At 39.8% G+C, this 17090-nt stretch overlaps 1 protein-coding gene across 1 annotated transcript in view; it reads right to left on the bottom strand.

Annotated features, from left to right (window-relative positions):
* Nucleotides 1-282: 282 nt before the first annotated feature.
* camk1b (calcium/calmodulin-dependent protein kinase Ib) overlaps nt 283-17090 on the bottom strand; it is a 35936-nt gene continuing 19128 nt past the window's right edge. Inside the window, exons 3-12 of the mRNA XM_061069440.1 lie at nt 10634-10765; nt 6812-6886; nt 5462-5600; nt 5215-5341; nt 4625-4700; nt 4340-4452; nt 4028-4106; nt 3828-3915; nt 3589-3685; nt 283-3414 (exon numbers count right to left, since the gene is read on the bottom strand). Of these exons, the coding sequence (XP_060925423.1) occupies nt 3317-3414; nt 3589-3685; nt 3828-3915; nt 4028-4106; nt 4340-4452; nt 4625-4700; nt 5215-5341; nt 5462-5600; nt 6812-6886; nt 10634-10765 (1024 nt within the window). The 3' untranslated portion in view covers nt 283-3316. The remainder of the gene's footprint in view (nt 3415-3588; nt 3686-3827; nt 3916-4027; nt 4107-4339; nt 4453-4624; nt 4701-5214; nt 5342-5461; nt 5601-6811; nt 6887-10633; nt 10766-17090) is intronic.

A 17090-nucleotide genomic window follows, 5' to 3' on the forward strand; every position in this document is an offset into this window, starting at 1 on the left:
CCTCCTATTAAACTCTCCATTTAAATTTATTGAAGTGTAAGTTAAGTAATATTAATTTACAGGTTGTTCCCTTGAGTTTGTTTCTAAACAGCTTTGTTTTGTGTGGTAAAATAATATATATTATAAAAACATGTAAGGGAATAAAGATATTAAAATCCTAGCTATCTGTTTTTTCACCGTTTCTGGTTGTGCATAAGCCATTTGCTCAATATTTCTTTCATCATGTATTGCATTATATGTACACATTATTAAGTACAAATGGAAGGTAAGGACTCTGTTCGGTTCCATGATGCATAGACAGGGATTTTATTGAATGTCTCACTTACAAATATGTTCCAAGCACAAATCACTGGCTTTCACACTGAGCAATATTCACTTTTCAAAAACCCCTGATGCATTGCATTGGTGTATACAGGAGGTACTCTAGCCCCAAACAGCATTTATTTAAAAGGCAACATATTTATGGTAAAAATTCTCATTTATACAACAAATCTCACCAGACACTGTTCATTCAATGAGCGATCAAAGGAGAAGCCTTCACGCAAAGAATCTCTTTGCTCCCTCTGCAAAACCCATGGATAAAATGCTGTAAAAATGATCACTTTTTAATGCAAAAGCTGTGGCAGTTGATTATAATATACCCTGTAGTTACCCAACTCTGAGGACAAGGTTAGTGTAACTTCTGCTCAACTATAATTCTACTTCACCGCTGCTATTTTCATACCGAGGTGGTTGAGAGGTGAGGTCATGGGATATGGTTATATATTTCATAATCACTCGTTTCACCACACTGGAATGTAAAAACCTTTACTTTTCTGTTTCCTGGTTCTTCACCTCAGCAAAGAACAAACAGAATCGTTTATCTTTAAATATAACCCTGCCTTATACCTTGAAATAGTTTTATCGGACATATTTCTAATCTGGTCTACGTGGGATGTAGTGCATTCCTGTGTTTATAGTTGGTAAAGACTTTTTGTTTTTATTGCGATAAATAAGTTTATCATCTCCAAACGGTACAGGAGCTAAATACTAGCGCAGGAGACTCAGCCAATGATCAGTGTTTGTGGCAACAAATCAAGTTAACAGACTTGCCTTCATTACTCATATTATATAATTAACCATATATATAATCAGTCTCTCAACATTCATAGGACTGGGGATGACAGCTGCCTCTATGCATGAGCTTTCCTGTGTTTGACTGGGTGTCTCATTGTCACAGTTAGGACGTACAAACAATTCACACTGGAGACCACTCTTTTGACTATATGCTTTACAGTTTGTAGTCACCAGTCAAATTACTGTTCAAATACACTACAGCGCCGACTTGATACTGACTAAAGCTTGAAAGTACTTTTTGAAGCAGCAACACCAAGATTTACTTTGTCTTGTTGGAATAATATGACCACTTCTGCTGCTCTACTCATCTGCATGATGTTTTGAAGACAATCTGACAAAAATGTCTCCTGTTGCCATCACTTTCAGCATCTGTTGGCCACTGTAACATCATCACGAGGAGCACTATTCATTATTAATCATGGGATTTAAGAAATTTCAAGCTACATCATGCAAATATACCCAGAACACACCAATGCTTTAAATCCATCAATGTATAAAAAAAAAAAACCGTTCTCCTTACAGAGTTTAGGATGGAGTGATCAGATGATGGATGGTCCTCATGCAGGATGTCTGTAAAAGGCCTAGAGGACTACAACAAATGTGCATTAAGCTCCTCTGCATTTGTTACTCCATGCCTTTCTCCACGACAACAATTCAAAGCATAGGATTTTTTATAAATACCAATAAAATAACCCACATTGCGCCACCTGTAAGAAGTGTGAATGAAAAAAAAAGAATGCACTCTGTATTTACCATTGTTAAGATGGTGTGGTTCAATCAGATGCATATTCAAATTGTTTGTATCCTGAAAACAGATTTTTGCTGCTTTTCTATTTTGGGATTTCCACAATTCCACAGTCGGACTAGTTTTGAGGAAAAGGAGGATCGCTAAGCTCACTATTCAGGTTTGCAGGTTTGTTTGCTTTTTGCAAAAACTGTATTTAGATACATGAACACATTTTTTTTTCTAAATAAATGCTGCTCTTGGTAAAGCTCACGAGCCTTGAAAACATAATTTCATGTGCTTTGCTTAAATGTTATTTTAATTTAAAGTAGATGCTGTGAAAAACAATATGCGGTTGAATGTAATGACAACCGGCACTGTACGTGCGCAGGCCTCCTGTCTGAGATCACAGTACTTAACTTTGAGACAAAAAAAGCATACAAACTGCATTTTAAAGCTGAATATGTGACACATACAAAATCTGAAGTTACAGAAAAATGCCTGTTCTGCAAGAACCCTGCAGAAAGAGACAACACCTTTCAGAAGCTACCTGGAAATTAACCCATTGTACAATATATATTAATCCTAAAGGCACCTTATACGAAGGTATATCCCTGTGCTGGAGTGTTCGAAGAGGTTCGGGGTTAAAAATTTAAGAAATTGGGGGAAAATTTGAAAAATGCACAACCACTGCGTGGGAACACCATACCACCAGAAGAAAGGCTACATAGTAGATGGATGGAGTTTTCATTGCATAAACTCTGATGTCACTGATTGTCTAAAAGCGTGACTTGAAGACAAACTGTAGTTCTGTATATTAAACTCTGCCCTTATCAACCCTTGATAAACTCTGCGCACAACACTCCATCACTTGCATTTTACTGCTGTGCTGCATTTCTGCAATAGATAACAAAACATGCATGGGGGGGAAATCTATGTCTCTAATCATGCAAATGCTGTTTCTGGATTTACACTACAAAGTCTAACAGCTAGAGGTTAAAGAGACAACACAAAAATATATAACAATATATAACAAGGAACAATAAAAGAAACAAAGAGACAGGTTGAATAAAAAAATGATGAGTAAAAACCGTGTCCAACAAGCTCTGTCCTGCTGCAGCAAAAACATGTCACCTGACAAGCTGGTTGAGGAGGAGCTTCTTCACCTCCTCAGCTTTGTCTCCCCATCTCAACTCATCCCAAACTATCAGCCCAGTCTGTAAAAACGATTCACTGTGGTGCTTCATCATCATCATTGTCATCAAGTCTCCCTCCTCCTCCTCCTCCATTTCTTTCACCTTCTATGACTTCCTTCTCAGGCTGGACAGGCTTGCTCCCCCTGCAGGCGACAGGTTGGAATGACACTGTATTCCTAACCAGATAATGGGGCAGATGGTGCCTCTGGTTCCACCGTGGGGGTTAAAATTGGAAAGTCAGTGGGACTGATTAGATAGGTGAGCGGAGCAGGTGCAGGGATCACACCCTGCTGGTCGGGTGGCAGCGGTACGTGCAGCTGGACACGGGGTCGGCACCACCGTCCACGTTCGGGGAGCAGCCTCCCTCACAGCAAGCCCCTGAGAGAGAGACAGAGAGAGAGAGAGAGAGAGAGCGAGAGAGAGACAAGGCACGTTATCGGTGCTGCTGTTTGACACTGCACATGACACCGCTATATTTACACTTCTCACAACTACGTGTTGGCGAGATAAGCAAAACAATGCGGAGGACCCAAACTGAGCCATGGCTGATACCTTCTTCCACTGGTAGGGTGGGGCTGGGTCCCTCGTGACTGGTGCCTAGCTGGAGACGCCGCATGTGACGAACCACCGCTGTGGCATTGAACGCTTGCTGCAGAGGAAAGGCCGCACAAACAACCCAACATGAATTACAGTAGAATCTCATTGTAATTTCCAAATAGGATCTTCATCAAAGCAGTGTATACTTCAACAACCACAAATTGTGTCAACAATAAACCGGGGGTCTGACTCACCTTCCACTTGCTTTTAGCAAAGTTCTTTTTGATCTGAGCACTGACGGACTCGTGGATGTTCTTATCCAGAGCTGTGTCTCCAGCAATCCTGACAAAGAGAGGAAACAATGAGTGTCATAAGTGTAGTATAGTGCAATACACAGGGCACTAGATTTGTGCACTTTGTAATGTGAATGTATGATTGAGTACAGGAGCAGTACCAAGGGTGCTGCAGCGCCTGGTCACAAGTGTAACGTGTGTTTGAGTCTTTCTGCATCAGGTGGACTATAAAGTCTTTAGCTGTAATGAAGAACAAAGATTATAACACTCACGAGAAGACAGCGGCTGCTCAGAACTGGGACAGTCTATTTATCCATGAAGGAGTTACAATGTGACATCAGTTAAAGAACGGATACAGTTTATTAATTTAATAATAATTCAGTGTCTAACTGTTGAAAAAACAATCAGTCGTAGTGGACAATAAGAAGAGAGTTACATTATTAACCAATCACAATCAAAAACTGGATTGATACCTGAGTCAGAGATGTCGTCCCAGTAAGGAGAATCAAACTCGTACTCTGCCTTCAGGATCTGCTCAAACAGTTTGGCATCATTCTCATCGTAGAAGGGAGGGTAACCACACAACCTGAGACACAGGACACAGGCCCAGGGTCATGTTTCATATTACACGTTAAGGTGAAGCATCTTGATTGATTGGGAACATAAATAAAGATTTTATAACTATTCAAATCTTGTGTCAGTGCAGAATTTTTCAGTCTGAAAGTTAGTTTGGGCCGGTGTCTTAAAAGTGTACTCACAGAATATAGGCTATGACACCGATAGACCAGCAGTCCACCGCTTTACTGTAGGGTTTCTGAGCCAACACTTCAGGGGCTGAGAGAATAAAGACAAGGTAATACTGTTAAAATAAAATAATGACAAATATGCACGATTTTCCATCTGTGCATCTAGACCGTACCTATTTAAATCAACTACTACCAGCTACAGATGTCCACAGGAACCAAAACCAACATCCATGTATCATCTCGAACAAAATTAGCTATAACTAATTTGTTGAGTCTGTGGATGTCTATTAGATACTGAATTACTTTATGTATGTAACAATATCATTTTTGCCGTTCAACCATTCACACATACAGTGAATCTATCTGCAGCACTTTATCAAATACTGTTAGCAGGGGCAATGTGGTGTTCAGTTGCCTTGCCCGGGGATGGAACCAGCAACTCTCTGATTAGAGGACAGCTCGCTCTATGTCCTGCCCCCGGCCACCAGAGTGAAAACCAGGATTCCTAACCGCTATATCAACAAAATCAACAAATTCGTTCTTCCATCTTATACTGCATGGAACACGGGTTGATTGTTTACAAAGTTTTTGATTTTCGTTACCAACGTATCCAGGTGTTCCACAGGCAGTCGACATCACACTGCCAGATCCCTCAATTTTAGACAGACCAAAGTCACTGATCATGATTTTAGAGTCTTCATCCATGCTGTAGTACAACAGGTTCTCCGGCTGCAAATACAACACCTGAGTTTACTTTCAGCAAATAGTACAGCATAGTGGAAAATTACAGATACTAACAAAACATTTCTGTTTGGGTGTAAAAATATATATCTATGACTACTGACTGACCTTGAGGTCCCGGTGCACAATTCCCATATCGTGGAGATATTTGACTGCATCCAAAATCTGCTGAATGAGTTTGCTGGCATCTTTCTCTGTGTAGAAGCCCTTCTCTATGATGCGATCGAAGAGTTCCCCGCCAGACACCCTGCACAGAAAAGGGAGACATCTGTGCATCAATGTGAGGGAGCAAACACAGATTTGAAGATGTATTTAAAGAGGCCAGAGAGGAGATATTAATTCAAAACTTTTCCCAAATGCCAGGATAAACTGCAGAAGTAATAAATTAATGTATTAAGAAAGTGGAAGAAGGAATGAAACCACAGAAAACATTGTGATCAAGCTTGCAGCCACTAGAGGGAGCCTTTGCTCTGCTCATTTAGTGAACTTTCTTGTAAGCACTCTTTTTCTGTCTCTCTCTATCACACACACACAAACACACAGACACACAGACACACAGACACACAGACACACAGACACACAGACACACACACACACACACAGACACACACCTTACCCTAACCTACGTCTTCAAAACATTTATAGAAGACAGATGGACAGTTACAGAGAAAAGGAAAGGAAAAAAGCAAAAGAAAGAAGAAGTAGAGGGAAGGTGAGGAATATTGCAGGGTAACTGAGTATCACTGAACATTTAGGTGTCAGGCTCAGTCAGGACAAAAATATCCTTTACGTCACCTTGACCACGTACTTTCTATTCCCTCATGACGCAGCGTTGTTCCCCTCATTAGTTTTACATCTCACTGAAACGTGTTTTTGAATTTGTGATGTTGACATAAAACTGAAGAGGCACCGGGTGTTAAATGAAACCTTAAATAAGGGAAGTATTGCAAGATCACACACATGCTTTTATGAAGCAACATATTTTATTGAAAGGGTCTGAACAGTCATTAAAAATAAACACAAATATAAAAGAAGAGAATTTCCCCACTTATCCTTCTCTTTCATAAATGCACCCCCCTTTCTCTCTGCCTCCGGCTTTTATTTCTCTGATTTCCCACTAACTGTGATTAATTTGTGAATGATTGATGTTGTCAGGAGCCTCTGGGTGAATAATGCTGCTGATCCTGATCTCTTCTTTCTCTCATGCTCTCTCGCTGACATTTCAGGAGCTGAGGTGGGTGGGAGGCTGTCAGGCTGCAGGTGTGAGGGCAAACTCCCCACTGGTGTTCATGAGTAGGCATAGTACACGGTTTGCTTGTGTGTGTGTGTGTGTGTGTGTGTGTGTGTGTGTGTGTTTGTGCGCTAGTGAGCTACAGAGTGCAATTAATGGCGTGTGACATGCAGTGTGTGGGAGATGAAACACACATCACACAAGCCCTCACATATGTGAATACTCACAGTTGCATGACAAGGTAGAGGTGTGATTTACTCTCGAATATTTCCTCCAGAGACACGATGTTGGCGTGCTTAATCCTGCGAGGAGGGAGAGAAGAGAAAGACAATGAGTTGTTCATTTGATTCTTCTCCTAATGTTTTACCACATTTTGACTTGTCATTTTCCATTATTCAGAGTAGATACATGGTTGTGCATGCACCCATCATGCAGCTTCCTCCACCAGTCACATGTACTGTTTACAGGCTGTAGGCGAGGCTTCACTGTGTGGTGGCATGCAGCTCCCTAATTGGCTGAACTCCGTGAGCTGCTGCCCCCCCGAGACCCGTGGGTGCATTGACAGGGGTGAGAAGGTGACTCCCCAGATTTAGATCAGAACTCCGCAGGGTGCCTTTAACTTTTTTTACTCTTTTATGATATCCTCTTTTTGCCCTCATCATGCACACTGTATTACGGTGTCTTTAATTTACCCTACAGTTGCTGGGCTGAAAGGCAACACAGAGCCACGTGTCTGAGCTGTACCTCAGGTACAGTATGTGTCGGCCTCAGCTCATGCTGGATTACAGCAATGAGTCTGATCCAGATTGTAACAATGCACGGACACCTTCATTCATCTGCTTAGAGATGGACCCAGTGGAGGATGAATGATGGATTAAACCTGCTCAGTGAGCAGACGCATGTGAAACCAGCTCGAGCGTGCACTTTTCACACACAATGAGAGAAGGTCAGATGCATGATGCAGCCGAGTCCCTGTGTTTGATATGGATTTCTGAGCAGATGTGTTTGTGTGGGTGACGACCACAGAGATGGTGGACAGTGGCCCTAGTGATTGTCAGAGAGAAAGGTCTGTTGAGGGCTGGTGAGTCATTTGCTAACCTCTGTCAGCACCCATGAGTCTGACAAGGCATCAGAGCCCAGATGTCGGCAAATGAGAGAACAGCGGTGTCGACCCTGTAACATCTGTATCTGACACGTGGGTGAAACCAGCAAATCTACTAATTCTTAGATCTATAGTCTGTTGAGGTTCTCACATAATGACACACACATTTAATGAACCTTTTGGAAAAGGCTGTCTTTGTAACAGATTATTTATTTTTTACCAGCCAACTAGCATCACTCTTATTTTCCTTTGTTTGCAACTTTGACATTCAAATTTTAAGATTTGTCATCCACGATTGAGTTTTTCCCCAGATCAGTTAGTGGGCTAATGAATGAACAAATGGATGCATCATACCCCTGGATCTTAAAGTCCACATGGAGGGAGAAGTGTTTTCTAAAATCTGGTTTCTGTAAAATGTTTCTTCACAAAAAAGAGATCATGCAAGTTTCAGGAGATATAACCATAAACGTCAAGAGAAATCTTCATTTAAAACACTCAACCTGCATCAACCATATTAGAATGATGATTTACATTACATGTTGTTTAATTTCAGCTGCATTCAGGTAGTAGTAATCTTACTTACTGCTTTTACAGAATGACATAATGTTACCATTCTCAGGATATTGAGTAAGAAGTTCCACAACTTCCTTCCTTAGAAGACTTTAGACAACTTTTTAACAACTGAGTCAATAACTTGACGAGAAACGTGTGGTGAGAAACATAAAAATTCCAAAAAGGAGACAAGAAATGAAACGGTTACTGCTTTAAGGTAGTTATATGAATAGTTTTACCGTTTCAATCCTGAATAAGTGTAAGTACCTTGGTTAATTGGTTGATACTCTCCAGCATCAACCAAAGTTAGCAAGTCAAATAATATAATAAACAAATAATATAATACCCAGTAAATACCTGGTGTATATTATTCAACTTACATTTAAGCACACTTTAACATACCCTGACAATTGTGATAATTTTGGTCAGAAAAATGTTGAAACAAACCTTTCACAGTTAAGTCTTTACTGAGATAGAACAACTTGGCCTTTTATCAGCTCCTCAAAAGCAAGTTCTCTAATTGGACATGGCTACACATGCCTATAGCAGAGGGAGCTTAGTCACTGGATTTGCACATCAGTGTGTTGAGTAAATGTTTGGTCTAGATTCATTGGAGGAAGACGAGCAGCCAGCGAATCAATGTGATGATCTCACTTGCTATTTGTGCTTTATCAAACCACCACTAGGCTGGCCAGCAATCTGACAGTAATCAGAACAGTCAAGAGACTGAGGATCATCTGGCTTTCCATCTGTCTCAACACAAACTGAACCACCAGGTGCTCTATTTCAATCTTCTTAGAGAGTTTGAATAAAAGAACATGCAACTTGGAAACACATAAGAGTCATTTAAAATAACATGAAGATGACAAGTTCTTGCCTCACAGGAAGGAAAAGTGTAATTTAACTAGAATAACAGAGAATATACCTCCATCAATGCCCAACAGTCCTTCATGAAACCACAGTTAAACTCATTAGATTCAGATTTAATTTGGTTCCTCACCAAATTGCACACACTCATAAATATCAGTCACCTAAACATATCAGATTTTTTCCCGTCAAGAATCATGAAGAATCATGAGTCTGTATGAACTTCACACAGATGAAGAGGGGGCCACGTTTTTCAGGTCAATTTTTGCTCAGTTTACTCCATTCTCCCCCACCCTCATTCCACCACGCTCACCTCAGGAGGGATCATAGCTGTATATTGGCTTGAGTTGTGTGTGTGTCTCCTGTAACCCAGGCAACAAGAGTTCTAAAAATAACTTTGGACCCAATGTAGATCAGCCCTTTTCACTGTGGCCTGTAATTCCCCAACATCTAAAGAGAAATAAGTTTGAAGTGCTCCGAAATCACCAGCTGTGTTATCCTCACCTCCCTTTGTCTTAATATAATACACATTAAATGCCCTGTGCAGGTGGAGAAAGAGAGAGCGCGTGCAGTAGTTCTTATCACTGTGATATGATATAACCCTGCAGAAACAAGGGCTAAAGGTAAACACCTTCAGGTTTGAGGTCAGATTATATAACACCATGATTTCAGAAAGATAATATAAGTGTATACGAGAGCTCCTTTTCAACAGGTAAAAAAAAAACACTTAACATCTGGCTTTTTTCAGCAATGAGAATAATCAACATTCACTCCCAGGTCACATGACTCTGCGCACATTTATTCTTCTTCTTTATTTTGGCAGCCTAGATTCTGGTGCTGCTCCTTTTCTGGCGCAACGTTATCACACAAATTTAGTTTCCAGGTGTTGATGCATAAAAAGCCATGTACATGCAAATTTCATAGAGTTCAGGTGTCAAGTTAGATACAGTTCAATATGATGCATATTACATGTATCAAACTAGATTGTGTTACAACAGTCATATATGACATGTATCATATCCAGTAATGTGATACAACATACTTGATGCAGTAACAGCGATACAGTGATGAAAAATTAACCATCTCGAACCTTGTAGATAGTATTTCAGATGAAGGCTAATGCTGAACATTGTGGTTATTACCTCTGCCAAAGAGGTTATGTTTTCACCCACATTTGCTTTATCAGCAGGAGTACGAAAGAAAGTCCCTGAGCAGATTTCCACGAAACTGGGTGGAAGGATGGGACATGGGCCAAGCAAGAACCCTTTAGATTTTGGTGAAGATCCAGACAAAGGAATAAGAAATGGATCTTGATGAAAATACTTAGGGACTTTTTATCTATGAGTGTGTGAAATTGGATGTGAATCCAAATAAAAATGTGGATCAAGTCGAGTTAATGTGGGACTGTTGGGGCTTGGCAGAGGTATGCTCTCTACCGAGTTCCATTCTAGTTTTTACATGTTACCAACTTAACATCATGCTACATCGCAAAGAAATACAGCGTCATTTATTTCTGAAGTCCACTTACTTGTGCAGGACGGCTATCTCGTTCTCAATGCTGTTTTCCTTGCCCTCTAACGCCTTCTTAGGGATGCACTTGATAGCCACCAACCTCTGAGTCCTCTTCTCCTCGGCCAGGACCACCTCAGAGAACGCTCCCCTGAGACACAAACACACAGGTCAGCCTCTTGTCATTTATCACAGTGTGTGTGTGTGTGTGTGTGTGTGTGTGTGTGTGTGTGTGTGTGTGTGTGTGTGTGTGTGTGTGTGTGTGTGTAGACACAGCTTTTCATGTGGATCTGTGACAGAGAAAAAATAACTCCTGCTTTCGTGACATCTTGGCTGCTTACATGTAAGTGTTGGAAGAATTTTGGTCTATTGATGCCAGATAATGTTTATTTTTAACTTCAGCCTCCACCTGAAGTCTTTGAGTTGCTGCTGCCGCTTTTTGAGAAGCTACAATGCGGTGGAACGATTTGGTAACACAGATATGATGTTTATCTGAGGGACACATTTTGATGCTAGCCAAAGAGTCATTTAAATTTAAATTGAAAGGTCTCAACCATGCATCAATCAACTGTATGACCACAGTTGACATTCTGGCCACGTTAGCTTTCAACATGATTATGGACTTAATTTTAGTGATGATAATACTGCAACACCTAAAACCTACAATAAGTGATGTTTCATAAATGTGTCTGAGTGTGTGTCCAGATCAGTAGTTTATATATGAATGTATGTGTATGAATGTTCAAATTGTTCAGACATTTAGCACAACTTCTATTAACATAACCGAGCAGCTAACTTAATGCTTTATTCCATTTTTGCACATTCCTGGGGTTGAAGTGATATTATCTTTTCATCGGCCAGGTAGAGGAGGAGGAGGTGGAGCAGGTCGTCCACTAATCATAAGGTTAATAGCTTGGCCAACAGTGTATGAGTGATGTTTAATAAAGACACATACATACACTGTATGAATGTGTGGGTGAATGGCAACACTGTATTGTTAAGCACTTTGAGTTGTCATCAAGACTAGAAAAGCTCTAAATAAATAAAGAGCATATGCCATTTATCTAAAGACACTTAAGACACTTAAATGTTATTGAAAACCACTTAACTTCTTTCAGTTTTCTCTGCTTGTGTCTCCCTACCAAATAAATAATTCAACAAAAGTACAACAGCAGAACTCAAAGTAGTTAAATCACATTTCCTGTGAACAATTCAGCAGAGGCAGTCACTTTTGGTGTTTTAGCCATTTGTCAAGAGATTTTTGACTCAGAGCCAAAGCTGTACAAGGACTAGAATCATAGATTTTAAAATCAATATTATGTTAGGCTTAATAATACAACAGCAGTGACAGACTGTACGGAAAGTAATGAACATCCGGAAGACGACGGAACACTGTTTGTTGAAGGTAAAGCAGAATGAGCATTGATGTGATGGTAATACAAGATTCTCAGGTGCACTATACGTGTGCACGTCCATGGAGGATAACACAAAAAACACACACACACACACAATTTATATTGTTTGTTACAATAAGCAAGAGGGAGATCTCCCACACACTGGGATCTGCTTACTCTATTCTCATACACACACCTTTGCTAATAGACCCTTGAGGTGTACACAGCAAACGAAGAGTGAAGAACCACTCAACTGTGTATATATAAAGATAAAGATATATATATAGAGAGAGATGTTCCAGTAATTACAACCAATGTATAATGTGTATCAAACAAACAACACTCAAAGCTGTGCTCATGTCATCACAGATGGATTTTGATGGAAGAAGATTCCCATGAATTGCAAGCTTTCAAGTCACCAGTTCACTCAAGATGAAAGAAATACTGAGAAGTAGTAGTAGTATATTTGTTTGCTTTCAGACACTTTGATATTATTAAGCGCTAAACAGTTTTAATTGCACCTAAGACGTTGGTGTAAAAGCTATTTACAAGTTAGACATTTGTAAATCAAATAACTGAGATACAACATTACTTGTGCTCTTTCTGGATCAAGCAAGTTGTCCGGAAGGCAAAAGGAAGTACCTTTCTTCAGTCTGAACTTGTACTCAGGGAGTTCACTGTAAGCCCCTCAGGCCAGAGATAATATGCGGCCCTACAGGAAATAAACCGAAACTTAAATTCTTTCATTCCTCACACTTTCCGGCTATTGCATTCTGAGAGTCGTCACAGTAATGTAAGAGACTTCTTTATTATCATGCAGACGTATTAAACTTGCTGATGTCTGATGTTGATGTTTGGTGCTGCTACTAGTTTGTGTTCTTAATTCTGTATTTTGTATCATTTACATGAATGGACAAGGCTGTGGAAATTATTTGTCTTCTTGGGATTCACAAAGTTGTCTGAATCTGCATCAATGCAGTAAAGTAAGTTTCCAACATAGATGGATAGAGTTTACAGAACTAAGTCTGAGGCAGTGAAGATAAGATACGTAACAAACTGCAATGTGCAATAAACTAATAAAATAAATGCTACAACTGCCTGATAATTGAGCAATAAATATGATCAACATGTCATAAAATGTTCACAAGTTCATCAAAATAAAGTTACCACTTAATACTATAACCTCTGTTTTTCATATGTATTACACTGGATTGATAGACAACACGCTCATATACTGAAATCAGATTAAAGCTACAGTAACTTTTATATATTTTTTAGTTGAACTGTGGCTGTTTTAGTTGAACAGCCACCGTCTGGGTGGGTGCTTTAGGATATTCTAAGCAAAGCCACAGTTGAATGAATGCACTTCCTCAGGTTCTGCATCCTTCGCAGACACTACCTCAAAGCACAGTGAACAAATGCATGTTTATTTTGGAACAGGCCTTTATCTAATCGGTCTACGTGACAAGACAGTCAGAATGTTGGCAGAGACAGACTGAGATATTTGTAAACATGTTGACTGGCGACAGCTGACGGTTTGTGCCGTACAGTTTCTCTGCAGCGAGCGGACAAAGAGGAACCACAACCGTGACTGCACAGTCATTATAATTATAACAAGGAAGGACTACAGATGTTAGTGGAGACTGATGGGCTAGGAGGTGTGAGGATTACAAACCACAATAAGAGCATGTCACCGGCAGCTCTGTTCTGTTGTTAGTTATTCCTCCCTTCATTATTTAAAACTAACCTGACCAAATAGTCTAACATATGTCCATGTCTTATTGATTAGATTTGTTTTATTTAAGCACTAATTCATTTCCACTAACTTGGTAAATACCTACGTTAGAAAACGTTTCTGATTGCATCGGCAAGCACACAGCTGTGGAATATTTAAAAGTTGACAGTAAAATACGGCTGATCTCTAAAAACAACACATCACAGCATTATAACTAAACTCCAAACCACTGGGATCCAGGTGGGTGTTAAAAACGCACTTTAATCTGAACACAAATCTTTTTCTCTGCAGTCTCCAGCAAAGACACAACTGACTTGTCTGCTGAAAACATCTGTTCAGGAAGGAGACGATACTTGCTACCAAGCAGGACATCTATCCCCTTGAGTGACGCTGTGGTGGAAACACGTCTCAGCAGCTCAACACAGTTTGCCAAAAGCAGACCAGACCGAAATTCATCGAACATGTTGTTTTGCTTTTTTGTGATTGCCGACAAACCTGTAACACATTTTTTGACAAGATATCATCAGAGCTGGTTAATCTGCACTTTCTGACATGCATGTAAATGTTTCATACATTTAATGAAATTCAATGTGCATGTATATATTCACTTTAGTTTTGCTATATCAAATCATTGTGGGTGTCTCAAAATGTTGTGTTACTGTATCAATTTGTATTCTATCCTTCACTGCAGCCGGTTTTGTTTAAATATACAGAGTAATAACATATTGTCTTTGCAAATGTCTCATGATCAGCTATACATCAAGGAAACCTGCAAGTCAACATTGATCAGCTCAATCCAGAAGTGAAAGGTGTCATAGAGCATTTTTAGTCTCTGATCCATAACCCACCTCATCCAAATTGACCTACATTCTGCTTCTTCTGTCGTTAACCTCAAAGCTTAGGGAACACTGATCAAACTCGCAATTACCCTGTGAGTGAGGCCTTGTGGTCACATTTCAACTAGAAAGAAAAACTGCCACAGAAAGACCATTAGTTATGGGAGGAATCCAGCGGTGTGGAGGAGGGTGTCAGTGCAGCAAATTCCTCTGTCGCATCTGGGGGATTTGGTTGACATTCTCCATGCACCCACTGACAGACCAAGGGGCTCTGGGAAAGTGTCAACAGTGGTTCACATAAACCCTGAGAAAATCTGAGAACACTAATGTGTCTTTGATTGTGCATAGTCTGCTTATCTGTTCTGGACCAGTTACTGTTGCATTGACAAAAAAAGAGGTTATGACATGCAGCTGGTTTTTAGCCATGTCTGCAAACTTAGCGGGAGTAAAGAACTTGTACAGACATCAGTGTCTAATTAAAATGACAGACACCATATTTTTTATCTCTTATCTCAACATTAACATGGAGGAGGCAGGATTTAGCAACCAACCACCAAGGGCAATGAAAATGCTCTGGCTTCACTTTTGGGGAGCTGTTATGTCCATCGTTATATAAAGTCTTTGGTCAGAGCAGACCAAATAACCCCGGTTTGAAGGCCTCTGAGTGTATCCAATTTAAAAAGGTACATTGTATTGCTGCCATTTGTATAAAATACTAATATGTTTTAATTATTAATATAAAGCTTGCTACAAACCAGATACATGTCACAAATCGTTGACAATGCGAAACCTGGTTTGCTTAGTTCTTCTGTCAATGACTTTTATTTACAATAACAAGTCACTGTTTATCCAAGTGAGATATTGTGAGATTCGAAAGCTACTAAAAAGCTGAAAGGAGGCAGAGGAGAATAACGCTAATCTTTCATGTTTGATAGAAATGCTGAAACACTGCAGGGAGAAACAGTCCTGATGAACAGGATTAAACCCTGTCCTCTGTCTCCTATTGACACCAAAGGCTCACTCATCAATATTCCTGTCCTGTAGAAAAGAATAATATTCTATTGCAAGTTATGCAAGAGACAATAAGAAGATGGATGTTACAGTAAACTAAGTGCTACAAACTGCTCAATATGTCTTGTCCAAATGGAAAATGAAAAATCTCTAGTAGAAAGCAAGGGCAAAACATCCCTAAAGTGAATTTTCTGCCTGTCACCGACACAGCACAGGCTCAGAAAATAAAGAGTATGATTGTGATGACTATTTGAAGGAGTCAGAGTCATGTGGTTAGTTGGCTGATGGCTTAATGACAGAATGGGTTTCGGTTGGATTATAAGGTAATCAACTGTGTTTACTGAGCAGTTCCTGTTCTTAACAGGATGTTCTTGTCACCTGTGGGGGGCCCATGTCTAGGAAGAGGATACACAAACACAGACACACATACACAAACACACTACTGCAAAGTAATTAGCAAGTTAAAACAATAGAGACAAGCTCACTGCTACTATCCAAACAGTAGGGCGTGTTCACAGAAGAGACAGTCACTGTGCAAATACTTTACACAAGTGTTTAAACACGGAGAAGCAGCTACAAAATTTAAATGTGGGGAGCCTCGAACAGAGTAAATATTTACATGAAATTGAGACAGCATGAACTTTAGTAGCCAACATTGCGCCATTGTGTATAAAATCTGTATTCAGATCTTTCAGACCAGTTTCTGTCTCTTAACAATACAGACATTCAGACTTTGTGTTGCTTAGTTTCTGTCACTACAAACAATCTTTTGGGCTGTGATTGAGGTGTGAGTGGGTTTGGAACTGCTCTCACCACTCCAATTTGTGCAAACAGCTTCTGAAACATCAGGCGAGCATTTACAGCCAGTGTTGTTAACTTAGCGCCTTTGTCACTCAACATTTCATGCCCCTTTACTAACTCATTTAAAAAGCACTTAGAGACCAATCCAGCAACGCTTTAAACAAACCTGAGCTTCTTTCTGTAGAGGAGAGTCACCAGTCTTTCCTTCTGCAGGCAAACCTCTTCATGCGTTAAATTCACTTAACCTCATGGCAGATAACATAGACTTGAATGAGTTCTAACTTTCTCTCTGAACAAGAAAATACATTTCGCTTGTAAAAACATCCAAGATTATAGTGCCATCATCTTTAATTTATGCATTTATGTCATTGTAAAGTTGCTGCTGTAGTCTTGATGGGTTGTGTTTCCGTCGCTATTTCGCACTTGATCTGTTGTCTCACGCGAAATAGAAAAAAAATGCAAATGAGAACAGCTTTATATGGAGCATGGCTATTTTAAAAACAAATAAACCCGCTGACTCCAGGAAGAATGTGAATATGACCCAATAATGTCAGTTCTTAACTGCTGTTACAAAACAGTTTTCAACTACATCCTCGATTTCACACACTGACCACACCCCAGCCAAAAATTAGATTTTAAAACCAAGGAAATTAAAACCAAGGAATAAGGATCTCACATGTCATCATGCATATTTTTGTG

This window comes from Limanda limanda, chromosome 4 (assembly GCF_963576545.1).
Source record: "Limanda limanda chromosome 4, fLimLim1.1, whole genome shotgun sequence".
Lineage (NCBI taxonomy): Eukaryota > Metazoa > Chordata > Actinopteri > Pleuronectiformes > Pleuronectidae > Limanda > Limanda limanda.